Source organism: Bufo bufo, chromosome 2 (genome assembly GCF_905171765.1).
Source record: "Bufo bufo chromosome 2, aBufBuf1.1, whole genome shotgun sequence".
NCBI classification, from domain to species: Eukaryota; Metazoa; Chordata; class Amphibia; order Anura; family Bufonidae; genus Bufo; species Bufo bufo.
Window position 1 is genome coordinate 596,980,085 of NC_053390.1, and position 25,229 is coordinate 597,005,313.

General features: G+C 42.5%; 1 protein-coding gene across 1 annotated transcript in view; it reads left to right on the plus strand.

Annotated features, from left to right (window-relative positions):
- Positions 1-25,022, plus strand: part of ARSJ (arylsulfatase family member J) — a 127,931-nt gene extending 102,909 nt beyond the window's left edge. Inside the window, exon 2 of the mRNA XM_040418337.1 lies at positions 23,365-25,022. Within this exon, the coding sequence (XP_040274271.1) occupies positions 23,365-24,751 (1,387 nt within the window). The 3' untranslated portion in view covers positions 24,752-25,022. The remainder of the gene's footprint in view (positions 1-23,364) is intronic.
- Positions 25,023-25,229: the final 207 nt, after the last annotated feature.

Below are 25,229 nucleotides of genomic sequence, written 5' to 3' on the forward strand. Positions count from 1 at the left end.
ACACTAGCGTTCCTCCCGCAGCAAGTCTGCAACAGCACTGCCGGGGGTCACATAGCATTATATTGATTTATGATGCTATGTAACCCTTACAGTTCTGGAATGTATTGGATAACACTGGCATAATGCTGTCAGTGTTATCCAATACATTCCAGAACTATAAGGGTTACATAGCATCATAAATCAATATAATGCTATGTGATTCCCGTCAGTGCTGGGAGGTCAAGCCGGGTGCTGTGTTGCGGACTCGCTGCGGGAGTAACGCTCGTCTGCAAGGGGCCAAAGTCACCATGTAGTGCCCCGGGCTTATCTAACCTGTGGTTATGTAATAATTGGCCATTTGGGACAACCACTTTACACCCCTTTTTTTTTTTTTGCACTTAGTCCTTCCTTTTTGTATGCACAGTACGGCTGATGTCCAGGAGAGGTCCAACAGCGCTCCTCATTAAAATATGGCTGTTACCTGCCAGGCTTCAGGTGGAGTCTCGACAGAACAGCAGGGTTAAGGCATGCAGCATCGCAGACATGGTGAGCGGGAGAGGTCGCAATTAGGGAACAAAGTTTTATGCGAATCGACTTCAGATGTTTCATCCGAAGTCGATTCGCTCATCTCTAGTCACAATAACGACTGTACAAGCGTCATGGACGCCTGTACAGGCAGTTTTTCACCCTAAAAAATGTCTAAGGCCTCATGCACACGACCGTTTTTTTATTCCGTGTCCGTTGCGCCATTTTCGTGATTTTCTGTGGACCCATTGATTTTCTATGGGTCCGTTGAAAACTCGGCTACTGCACCGTTTGCAGTTCGTGATCCGTGGTTCCAGTCCGTCAAAAAAATATAACCTGTCCTATTATTTTCGTGGAAAACGGTTCGCGGACCCATTCAAGTCAATGAGACCGCTAAAAAACGCGGAGGCACACAAGATTGTCGTCCGCGTCCGTTTTTTTTCCTATCATTTGCATGGCAAACCTGTCTTAGACTTTTTTTTACATTCCTTTATGTCTGGTCTGCCGCTAGCAACGGATCACATGCGGAGGAATTGCTCCCCCGGTTATAAACACACTACAGTGTTTGGGTTTTTTGACCATTTCCTCCCATTCAGGCCACTTTATTTTAGTGATTTTTCTTTATATGGAACCCCTCAATCAGTATTTGGTGGAAACAGTTATATAGCACCCCTCAATCAGTATTTGGTGGAAACAGGTATATGGCACCCCTCAATCAGTATTTGGCAGAAAGAGGTATATGGCACCCCTCAATCAGTATTTTGTGGAAGCAGGTGTATCGCAGCCCTCAATCAGTATTTTGTGGAAGAAGGTATATGGCACCCCTCAATCAGTATTTGGCAGAAACAGGTATATAGCACCCCTCAATCAGTATTTGGTGGAAACAGATATATGGCACCCCTCAATCAGTATTTGGTGGAAGAAGGTATATAGCAATAGCACCCCTCAATCAGTATTTTGTGGAAGACGGTATATGGCAACCCTCAATCAGTATTTGGCGGAAACAGGTATATAGCACCCCTCAATCAGTATTTGGCGGAAACTGGTATATGGCACCCCTCTATCAGGATTTTGTGGAAGAAGGTATATCGCAGTCCTCAAGCAGTTTTTTGGGGGGCAACACGTATATCACACCCGTTGCAATTAGTTACTCCAATAATGTTTGTCCCTCTATCTAGCTGCAGTATCGCAGCAGAACTGCACACAACTGCTGCACAATACAAATACACTATAATATAATTTCTATGTTAGAAAGTATATTCTAAGTATATCACACCCCTCTATATCACACCTATACCAGTCCTTCAAAGGACTTTTGTGGCCCTATTAGCTAGCGTTTTTTGTCCCTAACTGTCCCTGCTCCAAAATGCAACCTCTCCCTACACTGGCAAAACACATAATGTAAAATGGCTGCCAGATCGGTTTCTGTTATGGGGTTGGGGGGGTGTCCATGTGCTGAAACGTTTCAATTGGCTGTCTCCTGTCCCACCTGATGGATGGGTCAAAGTTCGGCGCTATGCAAAAAAATATGGCGCGTGCGAATAGCGCCATATGTTCGCATGTTCGGCAAATCGCGAACTAGCAAAATTTGTCGTGAAACGACAGCTGGGCGAACCGCAAGGCCATCTCTACCAGTGACGAGGAATAGTTATATTCTGTATTCCAGCCGCCACCTCCCCAGATGGCTCACTAACATTCCAACTAGCCAGTTTAGGAGACTGAAGAGAAACAGCACATTGAATAAAGAATTTGAAAAAAAGGCCATGCAATTAAGACAACAATTTGAAATTCAAAATGATCCAACAGAGACAATAGAATTATCATTAAACAAAGTGAGAAACATGAGTAGGGAGACATTTTTTACAACCCGAGAAAAGGAAACTAAACAAGAAAATGAGTTACGATTTATACTTCCAGTCTATTCACAATATAGAAAAATAGAAAAAATTATTGATAGACATTGGCATCATTTACTTAAGGACAAGGTGATAGGGTCCTCACTGATATCTAAACCACTCATACCATACACTAAGGCACCAAATTTGGGATTACTAGTTGCACCATCCGTAAAACAGAAAAAAACATCAGTACCCAAATAAAATTGGCTTTTTTTCAAAGGCCTTTCACAGGTGTGGCCTCTGTAACAATTGCAGAATAACACATTTTCCCAAAAATATGTTGGAGGTACATTCTACTCATAATTCATTTTGCCGTAGAATTAGGGATAGCGTGTCATGTAACTCGACTGATGTAATATACATTTTAGAGTGCCCTTGTCGCAAGCAGTATGAAACTACGTACGCACGAAAATGTTTTTTTTTTAAACGTATAGCAGAACATGTAAATAACATCAGAAAAGGATTTGAGAATCACTCAGTTTCACAACACTACAAACAATATCATAACAAAGATCCAAGTACACTCAAATTTGCAGCCCTGGAAAAAATTAGAAAACCATGGCGGGGTGGACATCACGTAGCAAATATGTCCAGGGCGGAATCCAAAATGATCTTTGAATTTGACACATTAATCCCTACTGGTCTCAATGCGGAGATGGAACTGTTTGGCTTCTTATAGAGGAGGGGTGATTGTCGGCGGGGGACGTGAGATTGACGCCTGGCTGTTTTACCAGCGCGCCGGTCTTTCCTTCCCTGCTGACTATCATCCCCATACTTCTATCAATATTCTGCATCTTGTCAGCATTCTATCAATATTCTGCATGTTGTCAGCATTATAAACACTTACCTTTATATCAGCAACGATGGCAAGATAAATAACAAAATAAATTTCACATATCCTCATAATTTCATGTATTTACAGCTGCATCGGAGCTAGCAGCAGTGTACACTCTTATTGGATGGTGCGTGAACAGTCACTGCTTTAACAGCCACAGAATTTTATTTATATTCTACTCGATCCAATCATATCACTGTTATTTGTAATTCTCTACAGTATTGCTTTGAGATTTTATATTTCTTTATAATTGTATTTTTATATTTGTATTTGGTTTTAGAATAAATTAGTTTTAATACCATTGGATTATACTTCCTCATAACCTCCAGAGATCTAAATGCCCTCCAACCGTATAAATATGATTTCTGTAACATTATATTTACAGGCTCGGGGTGTTGCCCTGGGAGAGAGCACCTACTCCGTTAAATTACTTGCTGGTGAGCCACTGACATTCGGATCATTGTTTCCAAATACACCTATGGAGAAGTGCAGCAGTTTTTAGGCTTCTCAGCTAAACTGTTCTCAAATGCCATGAAGTGGCAACCAAAACCTGAAAGACGTGTAAGGAATAGGAGAACTACTGTTCAGAAGTATCAAAGGAGAGTTAAAATAGCAAAAGCTCAGCCAATGATTACCTCCAGAAAGATCAAAGAAGATCTGAAGTTACCAGTGAGGACAGCTACGATCAGAAGACAATTAAGTGAATCCAAGTTACCTTCAAAAACTCCCTGCAATGTCCCGTTGTTAAAAAAAAGACATGTCTTGATTAGGTTAAATTTGCCAAGAACCACATTGACTGATCAAAAATCATAGAAAAGATAGAAAACATCCTGCACGATATGATAAATGAATATGCGGATGTACATGGCTAAATTTATAAAAGAAAAATCACAGAAAATAATGCACTAATACAATAGATGCAAACATTATTTATGGACTAAGCCCTCACTCTGATATGATAAAATCGAAGACTCTCAGCCAATATATTTTGATCAAAACACATCTGTGCCCGCCTACCAGCGCCATGGTGGTCTCATTCAGGCAGATCCTGCTCTAAACGTACCTATTCCATGGGCATCTATGTTCCATGGACATATAGTGTGCTGCTCCTAGTTACCTCTGTGTGCATCCAGCAACCGATGAAAAGAGGAGCCCGTACAGCTATATGTACCACCTAATCAAGGTCAGATAGGTGGGGCAAAAGTGCACATGAATGCTGCTCCCCAGATAATAGGAGCGCATTCACACCTGAAGGTGCCACTCCTTCAAGACTAATCAAAAATCACAGAAAAAGATACAAAACACCCTGCACAATATTAGAGTTTTAAATTAGAGGGGCAAAGGTTTAAAAGTAATATCAGAAAGTATTACTTTACTGAGAGAGTAGTGGATGCATGGAATAGCCTTCCTGCAGAAGTGGTAGCTGCAAATACAGTGAAGGAGTTTAAGCATGCATGGGATAGGCATAAGGCTATCCTTCATATAAGATAGGATCAGGGGCTATCCATAGTACTCAGTATATTGGGCAGACTAGATGGGCCAAATGGTTCGTATCTGCCAACACATTCTATGTTTTTATATGATAAATAAATATGCAGATGTACAGTATCGGCAACCCTGCCAATCAGCTGTTTGAAGAGAAAGCAGCGCTCATATGATCACTGCCTTCTCTGCTCTGTTTACCTGCTTGCCGCAGCAATAGTAGTGGGGAGCAGGTGTAATTACAAGTATGGGGTCCCCATTCACATCTTTGGGATGGCTCTGAAGTATTCACTTGAAAAGACAGAGCCATCCTATAAATGTGAATGGGGACGCCATACTTGTAATTACACCTGCTCCCCACTACTATTGCTGCTTCAAGCAGTTAATCAGAGCAGAGAGGGAAGTGCTCGTATGATTGAGCACTCATATGATCGATTTCAAACAGCTAATTGGCAGGGGTGTTGGGAGTCGGACCGCCACAGATGAATGAGTAGGTCACACATGCTCATTTCGATCCTTCAAATGCCACCACCTGGATCATCTTTTAGAAGCTGTGACAGTTACAGGGAGAAAGCAACAGCAAAAATGGCATGCCCCAGTGCTGTGATAAGGAGAGAGCTGCAGCAGAAAGGACATGCCCCCTGAGCTGTGATAGGGAGAAAGCCACAGCAGAAAGGCTGAGCCTGAGCTGCTATCTTGAAATAAATCTAGAAAAACAATTGGAGCAATTAATGGGGAGATCTCTGGATCCATGTGCGGTACAGAGCTGGTTCTAGCTTTGTAAGAGACGGTTATGAACTATATTATGTGTGATTTTTAATTGTTTACATTACTCATAGGATAATCCATTTAAAGGGCTTATCTAGGAATTTTGATAATCAATATCAGATAGGCAGTGTCCGACTTCTGCCACCCCCGCCGATCAGCTGCTTGAAGAGGCCGCTGCACTTACTGGAGCTCCGGTGAGCACTGCAGTCTCTTCACAGCTTACCATAAATTGTATAGCGCCACTGTTTGGTATTCCAGTTTAGCCTCATTCACTTAAATAGGACTGAGCTGTGTCTAGGCCACGTGACAGATGTATGGTGACATCTGTCATGTTACATGATATTATTTTTATTATGTACTGTCTCTTTAATGCCTATCTAGTTTGTCTCTTGTGGCATTCCTTAGTTTGCATGCTGCTCAGTCTCCTCCCCCTCTTTGCTGTATCAGCCATTTTTATTGCTGTAATTCATCTGACCTGTGTCTATTCTCTATACCTGCATGGAAGAATCGTTCTTTTACCTGTTGTAACTTGCATTCTACGGATCATACGACGAATAAACATCGCCAGATCTTCTTTCATGTGAGTTGTGACTGAGTAAGCTATCTGGAAAGGTGATTTGGGATGAATAATCTCTTCAGGGCAATGAGCTCCATGTGCTACTGAAAACCACATTCATAGCCTTTGCAGCCGATTCAGAATAGTAAAAGAACGTATCCAGCAGCCTGCACAGAGATAACTGCGTCACAGGACAGATCATAGTGAAGTGTAACTGTGTGTATTGCATCAGAATTCTGCATACAACCCCAGCACAGCTTGTTACAGCTCCTCACAGTACACAGACACTCTTCACTGCTACAGTCAAGCCTGTGTACTGCAGGCCATCATGAGTGGAAAGGGCTCAGTGTGTGATGAAACACCACAGCATGCTTCACACAGAGAAAGTCAGGATGAGGACCCAGAGTTCACTGCATTGACCAAACGCTCTGTGAAACCCACTTGGAAGGTTAAAGAGAACTATGAATCCATGAGAACTGAACTAGCAACCAGTTTGAAGCAGATTTGGGATAAAATCCTCACCCACATTGATGTGATTTCATGTCCCAACCATGAGGTACTGCAACTAGAGGGCGCCATAAAGCATCTCTCTGCTTCATACGAACTGTACCAGACTACAAGCAACAAATATAAAACTATTCTGCAAAGCATCAACACTGAGGAGTCCTTAGAGCAACTTAACAATGCCCAGCTTCTTAATGAGGAAAGAGAAAGCTTTATCCAGCGAACTAAAGCAAAGGCAGAAGCAAAATTAATGCTGCCACGGGACACTGTATCTCACAAATCTGTATCCACCAGACGTTCTAAAGGTTCCTCTAGATCCCGAAGTTCAAGGCACTCAACGCTTAGTGAACAGCTAATGAATGCCCGCGCCGAAGCAGAGGCTATCAAGGTACGGGCCGCATATGCAAAAAAGAGAGCAGACATGGAGGTCGAGGTTGCAGTAATGGAAGCCGAGGCAGCGCATCAAAAGGCAGCAATAGAAGCTCAAACGGCACGTCAAAGGGCAGCAATTGAAGCTTTAAAGGAACAGAGCAACTACGAGGCAGCTGCAGCAAAACTAAAGGTTTTGGAACAAGCTATCGGTGCAGATGAAAATGCTAGCGAAAGGGTCAGCGTCAAGGCAGATGTAGAAGATCCTTTCGAACGCACTAAGAACTATGTTCTAAACCACAGCAGTGAACACTCAATTACCTCCACGTTTCACGGCAACGCAAGGACTTCACCACATCATCAGGTAAAAGCCGTTTCAGCCACTTCCTACATGCAAACCCACCCCAGTGCAGCTCCCGACTGTCATGCTGATCCCGCATATGTCACAAAACGGCATACTAATCCGCAAGCAAGTCGCCAGCCTCCTGCTAACAGTACTGTTCCAGACCTTCACCCAACAATTCAGCTGAATGCCCTTGCTGCACCATATCTTCCCACGTCTCTTTGCAACGATACCATAAACAATGCAATCCACAACAATCAACCAGCAACCTCCTATGTAAAGTCAGAGGCAACCGATACAACAGAGGTAGTAAAGTACTTACTTCGACATGAGCTCGCCAAGTCAGGCCTAGTAAACTTCGACGACCATCCTGAAAATTATAGAAGCTGGAAAGCCGCTTTCAAAACTACATTAGGCGGTATCGGTTTTACTGCCGATCGTGAGCTGGATCTGCTGATCGGGTTGCTTGGCCCACAGTCAACAGAACGTGTCAAGAGCCTCAGGTCAGTTTACATCGACAATCCAACTGCAGGTCTCACCGCAGCATGGGAGCGTCTAGAACAGACTTACGGTAGTCCTGAAGCCATAGAGAATGCATTGCTCAAACGATTGGAAAATTTCCCAAGGATATCTGGTAAGGACAATATAGAGTTCCAGAGACTCAGCGACCTTCTTCTCGAAGTCCAGCTTGCCAAAACTGACCCTAAGCTACCTGGCCTCAGTTACCTGGACACTGCTCGAGGAGTTAACCCTATCGTTTGCAAGCTTCCGCATGGCCTACAAGAAAAGTGGATCCAAGTTGGGTCATCATACAAACGGGAAAACATGGTTTCCTTTCCCCCGTTCTCCTACTTCTGCAATTTCGTCAGGAACATTGCTGACACCAAGAACGATCCTAGTTTTGCATTCAGCGAGTTCAATACTCCCTCACCTAAAGGTGACAACCTACATACTAGCTACAGGAACCGCAGAGGTCCCGTGTCCGTTAGGAAGACAGACATTATTCCCACTCCCGCCCCAAACAAGAGCGGCAAGATCGAAAACCCAAACCGATTATGTCCCATCCACAAGAAGCCTCATCCCCTCAAAAAATGTATCGGTTTCAGAAAGAAGCCCCTACAAGAACGAAAGGAACTCCTAAAGACTTTTGGGGTATGTTATAGATGCTGTGCTTCCACCGATCACTTTGCCAAGGAATGTAAAACTCCTATCAAGTGCATAGAGTGCGGTTCCGAGGACCATGTGCAAGCACTCCATCCCCTTGAGTCCAATCCTTCACAACATGCAGACCTTCCTCCTGGGCAGAACCACAGCGGGAAGAGAACAGATCACGTACCTAATTCCACCATGGTATTTTCTTCGTGCACTGAAGTCTGTGGGGAAGACCACTGTGACAAATCTTGCGCTAAAATATGCCTAGTGAATATTCATCACAAGGATCAGCCAGAAAAGACTTTAAGGGTGTATGCTATCTTAGACGATCAAAGCAATCGATCGCTTGCACGATCCGAACTGTTCGATCTATTTTGCACAAAAGGAGAGGTTCACCCTTACACCTTAGGCACTTGTAGTGGAACTACAGAGGTTTTTGGAAGAAGGGCTCATGGATTTATTGTGTCCTCCCTAGAAAATAACCTACAATTACCCTTACCTACACTTGTAGAGTGTAACCAGATACCAGCCAACAAAGAAGAAATACCTACACCAGAAGTTGCCTTCTACCACCCTCATCTAAGGTCAATAGCCAGTGAAATCCCACCACTTGACAAAGATGCTAAAATCCTTCTTCTGCTGGGAAGAGATATTCTAAGGATCCACAAGGTACACAGGCAGGTCAGCGGACCTCCAGAGGCCCCATTCGCCCAGTACCTGGACTTAGGCTGGGTCATCATAGGCAACGTCTGTATAGGCAAAATGAAAAGGCCTACTAACATTTCTTCATTCAAGACAAATGTATTGCCAAATGGTCGTAATACTCACTTTGAGCCATGCCCACATCACTACTGGGTGAAGGAGAAGGTAACTAGCTGCAAGTTGCAACATCGCAACACAAACCTTTCCCGCACCTACGATGACAGCTTTGGTTCTACAGTTTTCAATGTAAGCAGTGAAGACGACAAGTTGGCTCCTTCGGCAGAAGACAAAGAATTCCTTAAAGTAATGGACAATGAGTTCTTTCAGGAAGATTCCAATAGCTGGGTAGCACCCCTACCCTTTCGCCTCCCGAGAGAGAAGCTACCAAACAATCTACATCAAGCAGTCAAAAGATTCTCCTCCTTAAAGCGTACCTTAAGCAGGAAGCCAGAGATGGAAAGACATTTTGTGGACTTCATACAGAATATCTTTGACAGGGGTCATGCCGAACCCGCACCCCCATTGAAAGAAGGAGAAGAATGCTGGTACCTCCCTTCCTTCGGTGTGTATCACCCACGAAAGCCAGACCAAATCAGAGTTGTCTTTGACTCCAGTGCCCAACATGAAGGCTTCTCACTTAACGACATGCTCCTCACAGGGCCCAACTTGAACAACAACCTCATTGGAGTCCTAATTCGCTTTCGTCAAGAACCTGTAGCGGTGATGGCCGACATTCAACAAATGTTCCACTGCTTCATCGTCAAGGAAGATAACAGGAATTACCTCAGGTTTCTATGGCACAAGGACAACGACATCAACAAAGAGGTAATTGATTACCGAATGAGGGTACATGTCTTTGGGAACAGCCCTTCCCCAGCTGTAGCAATCTATGGACTAAAAAAGACAGCTCAGCTTGGAGAAGCTGAGTATGGATCCGATGCTCGTCAATTTGTTGAAAGGAACTTTTACGTAGATGACGGGCTCAAATCCTTTCCTACTGCTAAAGAAGCAATTAATCTTCTTACCAGAACAAAAGAGATGCTAGCTGTAGCAAACTTGAGACTTCACAAAATTATATCTAACAGCCAAGAGCTAATGAATGCATTTCACCCTGAGGACTATGCTGCCAGTGTGAAAGACCTTGACCTTGGGTCAGACACACCCCCTATGCAGAGAAGTCTAGGTCTGCTGTGGAACATCAAAGTAGACACATTCACCTTCCAGGTGTCAACCTGTGACAAACCCTTCACCAAGAGAGGAGTCTTGTCCGTAGTGAACAGCATCTACGACCCACTGGGATTTATAGCCCCAGTCACCATCCAAGGTAAGATGTTATTAAGACAGCTTACTACTGATAACATAGATTGGGACACTCCGTTACCCATTGAGAAACAACAAAGATGGGAGAAATGGAGAGGTTCTCTGAAGACATTAGAACAGCTCCAAATTCCACGTTGCTACGCCCCAGTCTCCATCTCAGCCGCTGTCCAGAGGGAAATCCATATTTTCTCTGATGCATCAGTTGAAGCTATAGCTGCAGTGGCCTATTTGAAGACCTCAGGAGTTAATGGAGACATACACTGCAACTTTGTTCTAGGCAAGACAAAGCTAACACCAAAACCCGCACACACCATACCCAGACTTGAACTTTGTGCAGCTGTGCTAGCAGTGGAAATAGCTGAAGCCATAAAGAGTGAAATGGACATTAACATTGATTCCTTCACATTTTACACAGACAGCAAGATAGTGCTTGGTTACATTTACAACCAAACTAAACAATTTTACGTGTACGTCAGCAATAGAGTAGAACGTATCAGAAGGTTCTCCTTGCCAAAGCAATGGCACCATATTCCCACTGACCTTAATCCTGCCGATTGTGGGACAAGAGCTATATCTCCAGTAGCTCTCCTCGACTGCTTGTGGCTGTCGCCTCCAAGATTTCTTTCTGAAAACTCCTACTCAATTTCCACGGACACTACCTATGAACTGGTACATCCTGACGATGATAAAGAAATCAGGTCTATGTACACCACACTGTGTACCTCTGCGAGTTCAGAACAAAAACTAAAGTCGCATCGTTTTGAACGTTTCTCAACCTGGTCATCAGCTGTTAGGACCGTTGCTTATTTGATACACATTGCCCATTGTTTTAAAAGGAGCTCAACTTCAGAATGTCATGGCTGGCATATCTGTACCAACCTCCCTACTGCAACGGAAATTGAGCAGGCGGAAAGGGTTATCATTCACTGTGTACAACAAGAAGTGTACATGGAAGAGTTGCACAGATTCAAAGGTGGAATACCTCTATCAAAGGGTAGTTCACTATTTAATCTGAACCCTGTAGTCGATGACAATCAGTTGCTACGAGTTGGAGGTCGAATAGAGAAATCTGACCTGTGCAGCAAGGAACAAAACCCCGTCATCATACCAGGTCAGCACCACATTGCCACTCTTCTAATACGGCACCATCACGAACTAATACAGCACCAAGGCCGACAATTTACAGAAGGCGCTATCAGGTCAGCTGGCTTGTGGATTGTTGGAATGAAGAGATGTGTTTCTTCCCTGCTTTTTAAATGTGTCAAGTGTCGCAAGTTAAGAGGTAGACACCAACTACAACAAATGGCAAGCCTGCCATTTGATCGCCTAAGTACAGATCCACCCTTCACCTACGTTGGAGTTGATGTATTTGGTCCGTGGACTGTGGTAACTCGTAGGACTCGCGGTGGAGCAGCCAATAGCAAGAGGTGGTCCGTGTTGTTTACCTGTCTCAGCGTACGAGCTGTACATATCGAGGTGATCGAGTCAATGGATTCGTCTTGTTTCATCAACGCTTTACGAAGATTCTTCTCCATCCGAGGACCTGTCAAACAGCTAAGATCCGACTGTGGTACCAACTTTGTTGGAGCCTGTAAAGAACTTCAACTAGACAATTTCTTAGCAAACAATGGATGTACTTGGCTGTTTAATTCACCACATTCTTCGCATATGGGAGGATCCTGGGAGCGAATGATTGGAATCGCTCGAAGAATTCTCGATTCCATGTTGCAGGACCACAAGTCTTCACTATTGACTCACGAGACTTTGAGTACCTTTCTCTCAGAAGTATCCGCCATCATTAATGCAAGGCCTCTAGTACCAGTATCTTCCGATCCTGATGCTCCAATGATCCTTACCCCAGCCACACTCCTTACTCAGAAGGTTGGAACTACCGTGATATCTTCTGCCGAGATTGACCCGAAGGATATCTATAGGCGTCAATGGAAACGGGTGCAACACCTAGCCAATGTGTTTTGGCACCGCTGGAGAAAGGAGTACCTGCATACCCTTCAAAGCCGTTCCAAATGGCAAACACCCAAGCCTAACCTCAAAGTAGGAGACCTTGTTCTTATGAAAGATAGAGAAGTCTGTCGCAATGAGTGGCCTATGGGTCTTGTAACAAGCGTAATGCCCAGCGATGACGGAAAGGTTCGAAAGGTTGAAATTAAGATAACTAAAGGAGGTTCTGCTCGGACTTTCTCACGACCAATCACGGAATTGGTGCTTCTTCTCCCAAGTGAGTGACTTAGCCAGGAGTACCGGCTATACCTGTTATGGCGGGGAGAATATCACTATCACTATTGACTGTGCTACTGTTGAAGTCCCACGATTACAAACGTTAGACCGCAGGACTCAAGCCATCTGTTTTTTGGACGTCATGTTTCATTGTTCATTTACTGCATACCTTCTTGTGTTTGCGGGTATCTCGTATCTATGGTTTACACACCAGTTTTACCTTTAACGTTTCTTCCCCTACAGGTTCAAGTTGGACTTATCTTTATATGTGTAATAGACTTTGAAATCTAAAGATTTCAGGCGGGGAGTGTCATGTTACATGATATTATTTTTATTATGTACTGTCTCTTTAATGCCTATCTAGTTTGTCTCTTGTGGCATTCCTTAGTTTGCATGCTGCTCAGTCTCCTCCCCCTCTTTGCTGTATCAGCCATTTTTATTGCTGTAATTCATCTGACCTGTGTCTATTCTCTATACCTGCATGGAAGAATCGTTCTTTTACCTGTTGTAACTTGCATTCTACGGATCATACGACGAATAAACATCGCCAGATCTTCTTTCATGTGAGTTGTGACTGAGTAAGCTATCTGGAAAGGTGATTTGGGATGAATAATCTCTTCAGGGCAATGAGCTCCATGTGCTACTGAAAACCACATTCATAGCCTTTGCAGCCGATTCAGAATAACATCACTGGCCTAGGAAGAGGCCTAAGTGCTCACTGAACGCTGTAGCCTCTTCGAACAGTTGATTGGTGTGAATCCCTGGAGTCGAACATCGCAAATCTGATATGAATGACTTATCCTGAAGATAGTTCATCTATATCAAATTCCGGATAACCTCTGGCCTTTGACCAATGGCAACACAAATTGGAGGCTAACATTGTCCAATGCTGCTCGGCAGGGTTGCGGCAGCCACATTGTGGTGTCATATCAATCTTGCTGTGACAGCCGTAGGTTTGAGAACAAATATATCTTGTAATGAAGCACAGATACAGTTTTCATAAAAAAAAAATTCTTTGCTCAATGAATGGTGCAAAAACTTTTCTATGCAATTTGCCTAGAGCTTCCTCTGCAATAGAAAGTCAATAGGTGGCCTCGCTATGCAAATTGCGTAGGCACTCTCCATTAAGTCGATAGTGTACCTCGCAGATAAAGACACTACAGCCTCTTGTATCGGTACTGTTATAGTTTTTGGCCATATTTTTACATATACAGAGGCATTATTTATGTTGTGATGCAATACTTGGTTATGGTGATTGCTGACTAGAATAATAATCGGTCCAGATTGGAACAGCCAGTGGGTAATTGGGCATGAAGCTTTTTGAAGAGCATTCAGAGACTCTAAGCTTAATTTTGATCTCACTACAGAAAGTTGCTGTGTTTCTACGACTGTGGCCACCCATAGCTGAATGCTTATATACACTCCAGTAAAATCCGCAACCTGCACTTGGATATACAAATGATAAGAAAGGACTTGATTGCTCCATAGTTATTAGCATTACCAGTCTGTAATGTTTCCGCTGGGGGAAATTACTTCTAATTGCTGCCTAATCTTTCATACAATTAGGAGTTTTATCTCTTTGATCAAAAACATAAAAGTGATAAAGAAAAAAACTTTTGTTAGATCCTTTTTAAGCAAGTTTTTGAACAAGGCTTCACTGACATAGAAACAAATGGAGAATAAAGATAACCATTACTTGTAATTTTTCCGCCTTATCGTAGCTTAAAGGGGTTGTCCAAGTTAAAGAAAAAACTCAGACATTCCCTGTAAATGGTCTAAAATATAAAAAAAAGAATTGATACTCACCCCTTTTGTTGCCCGCTTTTCCAGAGATGCTCTCTAGTCAGTCCAGTCCATGAGTTTTTATTTAACTTTAAGAACCCCTTTAATAATGGCAGACATACCATATGTGCAACCTGTACAGTTGCTCAGGGGCCCAGGAGAAAAGGGAGCGTGTCAGTGTAGGACTGAAGTCCCTAGGGCCCACCAGAGGAAAGGATTCTGAGGGCCCACCCTCCATGTATATAGGACCTTAAGGGCCCTGTTTTATTAGGTGTCCATTATTGTCGGAGCTTGGGCCCACCGGAGATGGACCAGTCTGACACTTGCGCACACTATCACCTTGAAAGTAGCTTCATGCAGTGCATTAGATTTCATGCAAGCGATTGAGTTAATGAATTTCATGGCTCATGAACACTTGTGGATTGTTAGATATCGGTAGATGCTCTTAGTTGAGCAATTGAGAGCTAGGAGCCCATATAATGTTCTTGCACAGGGACCCTCTCCTGTCTGCGTCCACCCCTGAACTGCATTATCCTATACAGATCCTAAGTTACAGCTTTAGTGTGCATTCACACGACCGTATAAATGGATCCGCATGTGGAACGGGTGCGGACCCATTCGTTTCCAAAAATATGGAGCATGTCCCATTGGTTGCGGACAAGAATAGGCATTCTCTATATAGCGCCGGCAATTTGCGGACCGTAAAACACTTACGGTCGTGTGAATGCACCCTTATTATAAGTCCAGAGCTGCATTAACAATTATGGAGACATCAGTTCTGAAGTCTCCCAGCATCCCTTTCTAGTTCAGTGTGTGCACAGATCTTGTTCTGGTAGTTTGCATTTAGTGAGGTGCAGTCTGGCCCTGTACAGTGACCATATGAAGTTTGTCCACTGTTAACATTGCTAACCAGCAAAACCTTGGGGCACATTTATTAAGACCAGTGTTTGAGACGTCGGTCTTAATAAAGCCCTAAGCTGGCAGAGGATCCGCAAAAGTTATGATAAGGGCAGGCCTCTCTATAACTTCCGCGCATTCAGCGTCAGTTCTAAATGTAAGACAGCTTCTGAGCTGTCTTACATTAAGACCATTTTCTACACCTAAAACAGGCGTAGAAAATGGTAAATGAGACGGGCCTGCCGGCCTGTTACCTTCCCCGCCCACGCTACGCCACGTCCACACCACGTCCACTATTTTAGATCCAGTGGGGGCAGGGCGAAGTCAAAGATAGTTTCAACGGTTAGTTGCGCCGCCATCTGCACCTGAAATACGCCTAATTTAGGTGTATTTCAGCATAGTAAATGACCCCTATTGTCTTTGTTTGTAGTACAGAACCATGAAACAGAGACATAGAAAGATAGGTTTGTATAGTTACTGCATACTGTTATTAATTAAAGCGAACCTGTCATGACAAAATGCAGTATGATCTTGCATATCTGCAGCTGTCAATGAGGTCCTTAAGGACTTATAGAAAACTGATTTCTAGTAAAGCTTTAAAGCTTTAGAAATCTGTCTTCTCCCTAATGGCAACTGCAAGCTACTAGAATATTTGGTTATTTGAGGCCATGCTTTATAGAGGAGAAACTGTATTTTCCTTTGTGGAACCTTTAAATTACTGTGTAATTTCTATACATTTTTATGCATTGTTTTTTTTCATATATTTATAATTTTCACATTTCTTACGGAAACGTGTTAATTGTTTAAGTTTTCGAGATCATGTGGATACCTACAAAGTGTAGGGTTTTTTGCCTTTATTGTATGCAGCAGAATATGTATTTTGTAATACATAATAAGAGCATTGTAATTTTTTGCAGACCTTTTTTTCTTCATTTTTATCACATTTTTAATCTCATTAAGAGATGACTATTCAACATCTATAATTTGATGTAATAATGTATTGCCAATGCCATACTCCTGTGTTATACTAAGGGCCACTATGACACAGGCTATGACCATTCATTCCTTCGGTCCTTTGTAGGTCTCCCGGGCAGTTTGCACGGGGGTCTTCAGTGCTCCAGACTAAAAAAAATAAACAGGAGCCATTGGCTCCTAAACTGAAAAATGTTGTCGCCAAACTGAAAATATATATAATTATAATTTTAAAAAAAGACTTGAAGAAGATGAGACACAGGTCACAGTAATGAGCCAGCACTACATATAGGAGAATACAGCACCACATACCTATTACATTCAGTGACATCTACTGTCATGTAGATCTTCTCTTTCCTCTTCTCCTCCATTTGAGCCAGACCTCAATGACAAATTCTTTCAGCCGCTTCTCGTCTCTACAGAGTTTGTTACAGACACGTTAGATTTTTCAATTTTTCCATCAACACCCCTCCCCCCATCCTGGTGTCCCAACAATGTCATCCTGCTGCCATTCCCAATACTGTGCCCGTGTTGCTCCCTAATGCCCCAGGTACCATACTGCTGAAAAAATAGTGACCCCACTAGAAATAATGTCCCTATAGTGTCTACAGCAATCATAAATGCCACCAGTAATAATAATAAAACCTTAGATTAATTTCCCCCCCCCCCCCACTGCCCTCACAAAGTAATTTCCCCCCACATTGCCCGCACAGAAGTAACTTCCCCCCTCACTGCCCTCACGTAGTAATTTTCTTCCACACTGCCCCATATAGTAATTTCCCCACACATAGTAATTACTCCCCCACAGTAGAAATATGCTCCACAGTAGTAATTTTCCCCCATACTGTCCTCTAGTGCCCTCCTTACGGCCAGTAATGTCCCCCCCAGTGCACTCCCTTACGGCCAGTAATGTCCCCCAGTGCCCCCCTTAAGGCAAGTAATGTCCCCCCAGTGCCCCACTTATGGCCAGTAATGTCCCCCGAGTGCCCCCTTTATGGGCAGTAATGTCCCCCAGTGCCCCCTTATGGCCAGTAATGTCTCCCAGTGCACCCCTTATGGCCAGTAATGTCCCCCCAGTGCCCCCCTTATGGCCAGTAATGTCCCCTCAGTGCTCCCCTTATGGCCAGTAATGTCCCCCGAGTGCCCCCCTTATGGGCAGTAATGTCCCCCAGTGCCCCCTTATGGCCAGTAATGTCTCCCAGTGCACTCCCTTACGGCCAGTAATGTTCCCAGTGCTCCCTTAAGGCCAGTAATATCCCCCCAGTGCCCCCCTTATGGCCAGTAATGGCCCCCTGTGCCCCCCTTATGGCCAGTAATGTCCCCCTAGTGCCCCCCTTATGACCAGTGTTGGCACTTAAAAAAAACAAAAAAACTAAAATATGTCCTTTCACTGGCGCTCACTAGCTGCTGGTACGGCCCGGGGTGGTGCGACGCAGACGCGCACACTTCACTGCTGTGTGTCCCAGCACAGGCGAGCGTAATTTCATTACCAAATAGACCTCAGGCCTGTAGCGTAGGTGATCGGCGGTGGGGCAAAGAATTATTGGCTTCCATGCCCCGCCGGAATATTCAGCTACAGTGCGGCAGCCCTGTCGCAAATGGCGACAAAGCGAAAAAGTCCTGTCGCCATCTACAAATTTTAAGGCGCGTTAGTGACCATTTTGGTGCCATCTGGAGTGCTGGGTCTTCCATTGCTCAATCCATTTTAAGTGGGGAGCCCCCTTTATGTTATGGTCACTCTTGACAGTGACGATCAAAGGGTTAAACTATCATTTGACAGGCGAGCACACGCTCCACTACAGCGTGGGACACCAAAGCAGGACTTCTACAGCAGTTTAAAAACACTGGATTAATTACATTTCTGTTACTGTTTTTTAACAAAAACTTGATATTTAATAGATTACTACATACAGTATGTAAAAAAAAATTGCACACTTTTCACATTTTCAGACCCCTCTTATTTTAACAGGGTGTGCAGGTTAATGCAGCTCAATTTAGACCTCATGCACACAACCGTTTTTTTTTGCGGTCCGCAAAAACGGGTTCTGTAGTTCCGTGATCCGTGTCCGTTTATTCTTCCGTGGGTCTTACTTGGTATATTTTAACTTGAAGCGTCCCCATCACCATGGGAACGCCTCTATGTTAAAATATACCATCGGATTTGAGTTATATCGGGAAATTCAGATCCGACAGTATATTCTAACACAGAGGCGTTCCCATAATGTGTACATGACTGTGTACAGACCTTTTTTTCTTCATTTTTATCACATTTTTAATCTCATTAAGAGATTACTATTCAACATCTATAATTTGATGTAATAATGTATTGCTATACTCCTGTGTTATACTAAGGGCGACTATGACACAGGCTATGAACATTCATTCCTTCGGTCCTTTGTAGGTCTCCCGGGCAGTTTGCACAGGGGTCTTCAGTGCTCCAGACTAAAAAAAATAAACAGGAGCCATTTGCTCCTAAACTGAAAAATGTAGTCGCCAAACTGAAAATATATATAATTATAATTTAAAAAAAGACTTCAAGAAGATGAGACACAGGTCACAGTAATGAGCCAGCACTACATATAGGAGAATACAGCACCACATACCTATTACATTCAGTGACATCTACTGTCATGTAGATCTTCTCTTTCCTCTTCTCCTCCATTTGACCCAGACCTCAATGACAAATTCTTTCAGCCGCTTCTCGTCTCTACAGAGTTTGTTACAGACACGTTAGATTTTTCAATTTTTCCATCAACACCCCTCCCCCCATCCTGGTGTCCCAACAATGTCATCCTGCTGCCATTCCCAATACTGTGCCCGTGGTGCTCCCCAATGCCCCAGGTACTATTCTGCTGAAAAAATAGTGACCCCACTAGAAATAATGTCCCTATAGTGTCTACAGCAATCATAAATGCCACCTAGAGTGCCCCCAGTAATAATAATAAATCATTACCAAATAGACCTCAGGCCTGTAGCGTTGGTGATCGGCGGTGGGGCAAAGAATTATTGGCTTCCATGCCCCGCCGGAATATTCAGCTACAGTGCGGCAGCCCTGTCGCAAATGGTGACAAAGCGAAAAAGTCCTGTCGCCATCTACAAATTTTAAGGCGCATTGGTGACCATTTTGGTGGCCATCTGGAGCGCTGGGTCTTCCATTGCTCAATCCATTTTAAGCAGGTCTTCTACAGCAGTTTAAAAACACTGGATTAATTAAATTTCTGTTACTGTTTTTTAACAAAAACTTGATATTTAATAGATTACTACATATGTAAAAAAAATTGCACACTTTTCACATTTTCAGACCCCTCTTATTTTAACAGGGTGTGCAGGTTAATGCAGCTTAATTTAGACCTCATGCACACGACCGGTTTTTTTTGCGGTCCGCAAAAACGGGTTCCATAGTTCCGTGATCCGTGTCCGTTTATTCTTCCGTGGGTCTTACTTGATTTTTGAAGGATCCACGGACATGAAGGAAAGTAAAAAAAAGTTGTTTTGGTGTCCGCCTGGCCGTGCGGAGCCAAACGGATCCGTCCTGACTTACAATGCAAGTCAATGGGGACGGATCCGTTTGACGTTGACACAATATGGTGCAATTGCAAACGGATCCGTCCCCCATTGACTTTACAATGTAAAGTCAGGAGTCCCTATTATACCATCGGAGTTTTCTCCAATCCGATGGTATATTTTAACTTGAAGCGTCCCCATCACCATGGGAACGCCTCTATGTTAAAATATACCATCGGATTTGAGTTATATCGTGAAAACTCAGATACGACAGTATATTCTAACACAGAGGCGTTCCCATAATGTGTACTGTGTACATGACTGCCCCCTGCTGCCTGGCAGCACCCGATCTCTTACAGGGGGCTGTGATCAGCACAATTAACCCCTCAATCTGCCAAAAAGTGAAATTTCATCTCCATTTTCCATTAATTCTTATGGAACACCTAAAGGGTTAACAACATTTGTAAAATCAGTTTTTAACCGCTTTACGTCCGCCCATAGGATATAAACGTCCTATGGGTGGACGTCTATTTCTGAAAGCACGTTTTAGAACGTCCTTTCAGAAATAGCAGCTGCACGCTAATCGTGCAGCTGCTGATCGGGTTGCCCGCTGTCAGTGACAGCAGGGCAACCCAGAGAGGAGGCAGGGACAGTGCCCAGGTGTCCCTGCCTTCCGGATCGCTGCAGACACAGCGCTCACCGAGCGCTGTGTATGCAGAGAAGGAAGCGCTATGCGCTTCCTGTTCCGGCCCGGCGGTCATGTGACCGCCGTGACCGGAGAGTGCAGGAGTTCTGTGAGGTCTTTCACAGACCTCGATCAGCCCTGCTCTGAGGCTGTACAGCGCTGGATTGCTGCTGTACAGCCTCTCTAGGGGTGCATTTGTCCTGTAACTGGGGCTACTATGTCAGCCCCAGTTACAGGAGAAATCATCAGTGAAAAAAAAAAAAAAAAGTGAAGTAAATGTCCCCCAGAGGTCTTGTATGACCTTATGGGGGACGAAAAGTGTAAAATAAAAAAAAATTTAAAAAAAAGGTTGAAAATAAAGAAATAAAAAAAAGTTTCACATGTAAAAAAAAAAAGTCCCCAAGTAAGGAATGAAAAAAAAAAGTTAAAAATAGAAAAAATAAAAAAAAGTATACATATTAGGTATTGCCGCGTCCGTAAAAACCAGCTCTATAAAAATATCACATGACCTAACCCCTCAGATGAACACCGTAAAAAAAACAAAAAAAAACTGTCAAAACAAGCAATTTTTGTCACCTTGCATCACAAAAGGTGCAACACCAAGTGATCAAAAACGCGTATGTCCCACAAAATAGTACCAATAAAACCGTCACCTCATCCCACAAAAAATGAGCCTCTACATAAGAAAATCTCTCAAAAAATAAAAAAAACTATAGCTCTTAGAACATGGAGACCACTAAAACATCATTTTTTTGGTTTCAAAAATGCTATTATTGTGTTAAAGTGAAACAAATAAAAAAAAGTATACATATTAGGTATTGCCGCGTCTGTAAAAACCAGCTCTATAAAAATATCACATGACCTAACCTCTCGGGTGAACACCGTAAAAAAAAAAAAAAAAAAAACTGTGTCAAAACAAGCAATTTTTGTCACCTTGCATCACAAAAATTGCGAATTTTTCTAATTTTTGGGTAAATTTGGGATTTTTTCATAAATAAAGGTGAAATATTTTGACTCAAATTTATGACTATCATGAAGTACAATGTGTCACGAGAAAACAATCTCTGAATGACTTGGATAAATAAAGGCGTTCCAAAGTTTTTACCACATAAAGTGAGATATATCAGTTTTGCAAAATTTGGCCTGGTCAGGAAGGGGGCAAATGGCCCAGATGGCAAGTGGTTAATACCTTGAGAGGTGTAGTTTCTAAAATTGGGTCATTTTTGGGTGGTTTCTATTATGTAAGCCTCACAAAGTAACTTCAGACCTGAACTGGTCCTTAAAAAGTGGGTTTTGGAAATTTTCTAAAAAAATTTAAAGATTTGCTTCTAAATTTCTAAGCCTTGTAACGTCCCCAAAAAATAAAATGGCATTCCGAAAAGGATCCAAACATGAAGTAGACATATGGGGAATGTAAATGAATAACTAATTTTGGAGGTATTACTATGTATTAAAGGAGTAGAGAAATTGAAACTTAGAAATTTGCACATTTTTCCAAATTTTTTGTAAATTTTGTATTTTTTAAAAGTAAAAATGAATTTTTTTGACTCCATTTTACCAGTGTCATGAAGTACAATATGTGACGAAAAAACTATGGTTATGGATAAGTAAAAGCGTTTTAAAGTTATTCACACATAAAGGGACAGGGTCAGATTTGCAAAAAATGGCCTGGTCCTCAAGGTGAAAATGACCCCAGTCCTTAAGGGGTTAAGTTTTTTAGAGTGCTACAAGTGTATATTACTGCCTGACCGCAACTGCAGGTGACGGCACAGCTCCCTGTGACTGCAGCTGTCTAAAAACAGTGCGATCACAGCAATCTGCAGTGGCACCGGCCGCCGGCAGATCGCTATGTAACCCGATGCTTTTATGCTTCGGGTTACAGATAAGAACCTTCCGACTCCTCGGCGTAGAAAGTCGTGCATCGGTAGGCAAATGGTTAAAGTGTACATCCAGTTATAAACAAGCTTTCAGGAACGAATAATACAGGCTAATATAAGAAATTTTGTAATATTTCTTATTAAGCAAATACTAGATTACTCATCTTACTACATATAGTACAATCAAAAGTGCTTAGTGTAGCAGAGCTAAAAACTAAAGTTTCTTTGTCTCCCATCCAGGAGCCTCCTCCTCCCCCCTCCATTGACATCAATGTTAAAAGCAAGCAACAGCAAAGCTGCCTGATAAAAGCTGATGGAAGCATTTTTTTTTAACAAGATATATTACAAAGTTTCTTATATTCACCTATGATATTCATTTATTGAAAGTTGCTTTATAACTGAAGGTATGATTTAAGTCAATGGCAGGAATGTAAAATGTAGAAAATATAAAGAAAGAACTGACATTTGTCATCTTTTTGCATCAGCTGTTAAAAACAACTTGCTTAGCTAAAAAAAAAATGAATACTGTCATAAAAGCTGTATGTGTGAATCCAGATAAACAGCTGCAATATCCAGGTAACCATTTTCATAACCATGCTTCCAGTAATGATACATCTTTTCTATTTCTAAAGCACACACAAGCTTGGCAGTCTGCATTCTTCCTAGATGAGTAGGCATTTTAGACCTTATGACCTTTTACCATACAAAAGATAAGAAGAGGTCAACATGTGTGGACCAGTAGATAAATATCAGGACAGTTTACTTTTTAGTTTCTGGTTTTTATGACATAGAATACTGTTTAAAATACTTCCAGCTGTGGAAATCAATGGTTTCCTCTGGGATTTTAAGAAACAATTTTTTTTTTAAAATATTAGGCTAAGGGTTACTGACGTAACTTGGTGAAGTGACTTTTTAAATATTTGATAGATAGACTTATGATATATTACATTATCTAACACCATAACGTTTTTTCTTTTAGGTATCAGATACACACAGGACTTCAACATTCGATAATAAGACCATCACAGCCAAACTGTTTGCCACTGGACAATCTGACATTACCACAGAAACTAAAGAGCATCGGTTATGCAACACACATGGTTGGAAAATGGCACCTGGGGTTTTATCGCAAGGAATGCATGCCAACACACAGAGGCTTTGATTCTTTCTTTGGATCGCTATTGGGAAGTGGTGATTACTATAACCATTATAAATGTGACAGTCCAGGAACATGTGGATATGACTTGTATGAAAATGATAATGCAGCATGGGAACATGACCGTGGTATTTATTCTACAGAGATGTACACTCAAAGAGTACAAAACATTTTGGCCAGCCACAATCCCAAGAAGCCTATATTTCTTTATATTGCTTACCAGGCTGTACACTCTCCTTTACAAGCACCAGGGAATTATTTAGAAAATTATAAGTCAATTACAAATGTCAACAGGCGAAGATATGCCGCCATGCTGTCATGTTTAGATGAAGCCGTTAACAACATTACCATGGCATTACAAAAATATGGTTTCTATGAGAATAGCATCATTATTTATTCTTCGGACAATGGTGGCCAACCAATGGCAGGAGGCAACAACTGGCCTCTCCGTGGAAGCAAAGGTACATATTGGGAAGGTGGTATACGTGCTGTTGGATTTGTCCATAGCCCATTTTTAAAAGTCAAAGGCCACATCTGTAAAGAATTAATCCACATAACAGACTGGTTTCCAACGCTTGTTACTTTGGCTGGTGGGGAAATAGATGAGGATATGAAACTAGATGGCTATGACATATGGGAGGCAATTAGTGAAGGAAAACGTTCTCCAAGAATGGACATCTTACATAATATAGATCCTATGTATACCAAGGCAAGAAATGGCTCTTGGGCTGGTGGTTTTGGCATCTGGAATACAGCTATTCAATCTGCTATTAGAGTAAACCAGTGGAAATTGCTAACCGGAAACCCTGGTTATGGAGATTGGGTACCTCCTCAAAGTTTTAACAACATGGGACTTAATCGTTGGCACAATGAACGGGTGTCTCTCTCAAATGGAAAATCTCTGTGGCTTTTTAACATAACAGCGGACCCATATGAGAGGATTGATTTGTCTGAAAGGTACCCAGATGTTGTAAAGCAACTGCTTAGAAGACTTGCACAGTTCAACAAATCTGCAGTCCCAGTGAGATATCCTCCAAAGGATCCAAGAAGCAATCCTAAACTAAATGGAGGAGTATGGGGTCCTTGGTACAAGGAAAATGAGAAACAGAAAAACTCTGGCAAGAAATCTAAAAAAAAGAAGGACAAGAAGAATGCCAGCCATCGGAAACAACAGTATTCTGGTTGTCATCCATCCCTGTCCAATTCATAAAACCGAAAGCTATTACAAGACAATTCATGGTCTACTAGATCAGAAAGCAACTTTCGTGTTATGGACTAAATACACAGGCAGTGCAGTATTATATTATGTACTATATGCAGTGTGGTATGTTCTATTCCATTGTTGCTCTATGTGCAATACACTATTATGATCTTTACAAGATTATGGTCTTCTTGCTGTTTAGACAATTTACATTAAAGGGGTGGTGTCACTTCAGAAAATAGCATTTATCATGTAGAGAAAGTTAATACAAGCCACTTACTAATGTATTGTGATTGTCCATATTGCTTCCTTTCTTGGCTGGATTCATTTTTCCATCACATTATACACTACTCATTTCCATGGTTATGACCGCCCTGTATTCCAGCAGCGGTGGCCATGTTTGCACACTATAGGAAAAAGCACCAGCCTATGTGCACTCCCACGGTCCTGGCCACCAGAGAGGCCAGCACTTTTTCGTATAGTGTGC